The sequence below is a fragment of the Penaeus monodon genome, chromosome 15 (genome assembly GCF_015228065.2).
Source record: "Penaeus monodon isolate SGIC_2016 chromosome 15, NSTDA_Pmon_1, whole genome shotgun sequence".
NCBI classification, from domain to species: domain Eukaryota; kingdom Metazoa; phylum Arthropoda; class Malacostraca; order Decapoda; family Penaeidae; genus Penaeus; species Penaeus monodon.
Window position 1 is genome coordinate 25183392 of NC_051400.1, and position 267 is coordinate 25183658.

Sequence of the window (267 nt, forward strand, 5' to 3'; positions counted from 1 at the left end):
CAGGTCTGGCCTCAAGCGAGGAGGCGGCGCTGCTGGCGCTGCTCGACCTCGTCCCCCGCGCCGACCGACGCTCCGCCGCCTCCATGCTCGACCGCCTCTTCACCACGCTCGACCTCAACGGTGAGACTTCGGTTCAGGGTTCTTTGCTTACCACCTTTTCCACTTTGCTCCACTTCCAATGATGGATTGCCTTCGTGTTTCTCTCCTTTTTTATTTATTTGTTGTTGGTACAGCCTTTGCTTCCCTTCCGTTCTGATACCAAGGCAC

The 267-nt window shown here is 56.9% G+C and overlaps 1 protein-coding gene across 1 annotated transcript in view; it reads left to right on the top strand.

Annotated features, from left to right (window-relative positions):
• The window catches only part of LOC119582137, a 2315-nt gene that overhangs the window by 1148 nt on the left and 900 nt on the right, over positions 1–267 (top strand). The window contains exon 2 of the mRNA XM_037930375.1: positions 4–120. Coding sequence (XP_037786303.1) covers positions 4–120 — 117 coding nt within the window. The remainder of the gene's footprint in view (positions 1–3; positions 121–267) is intronic.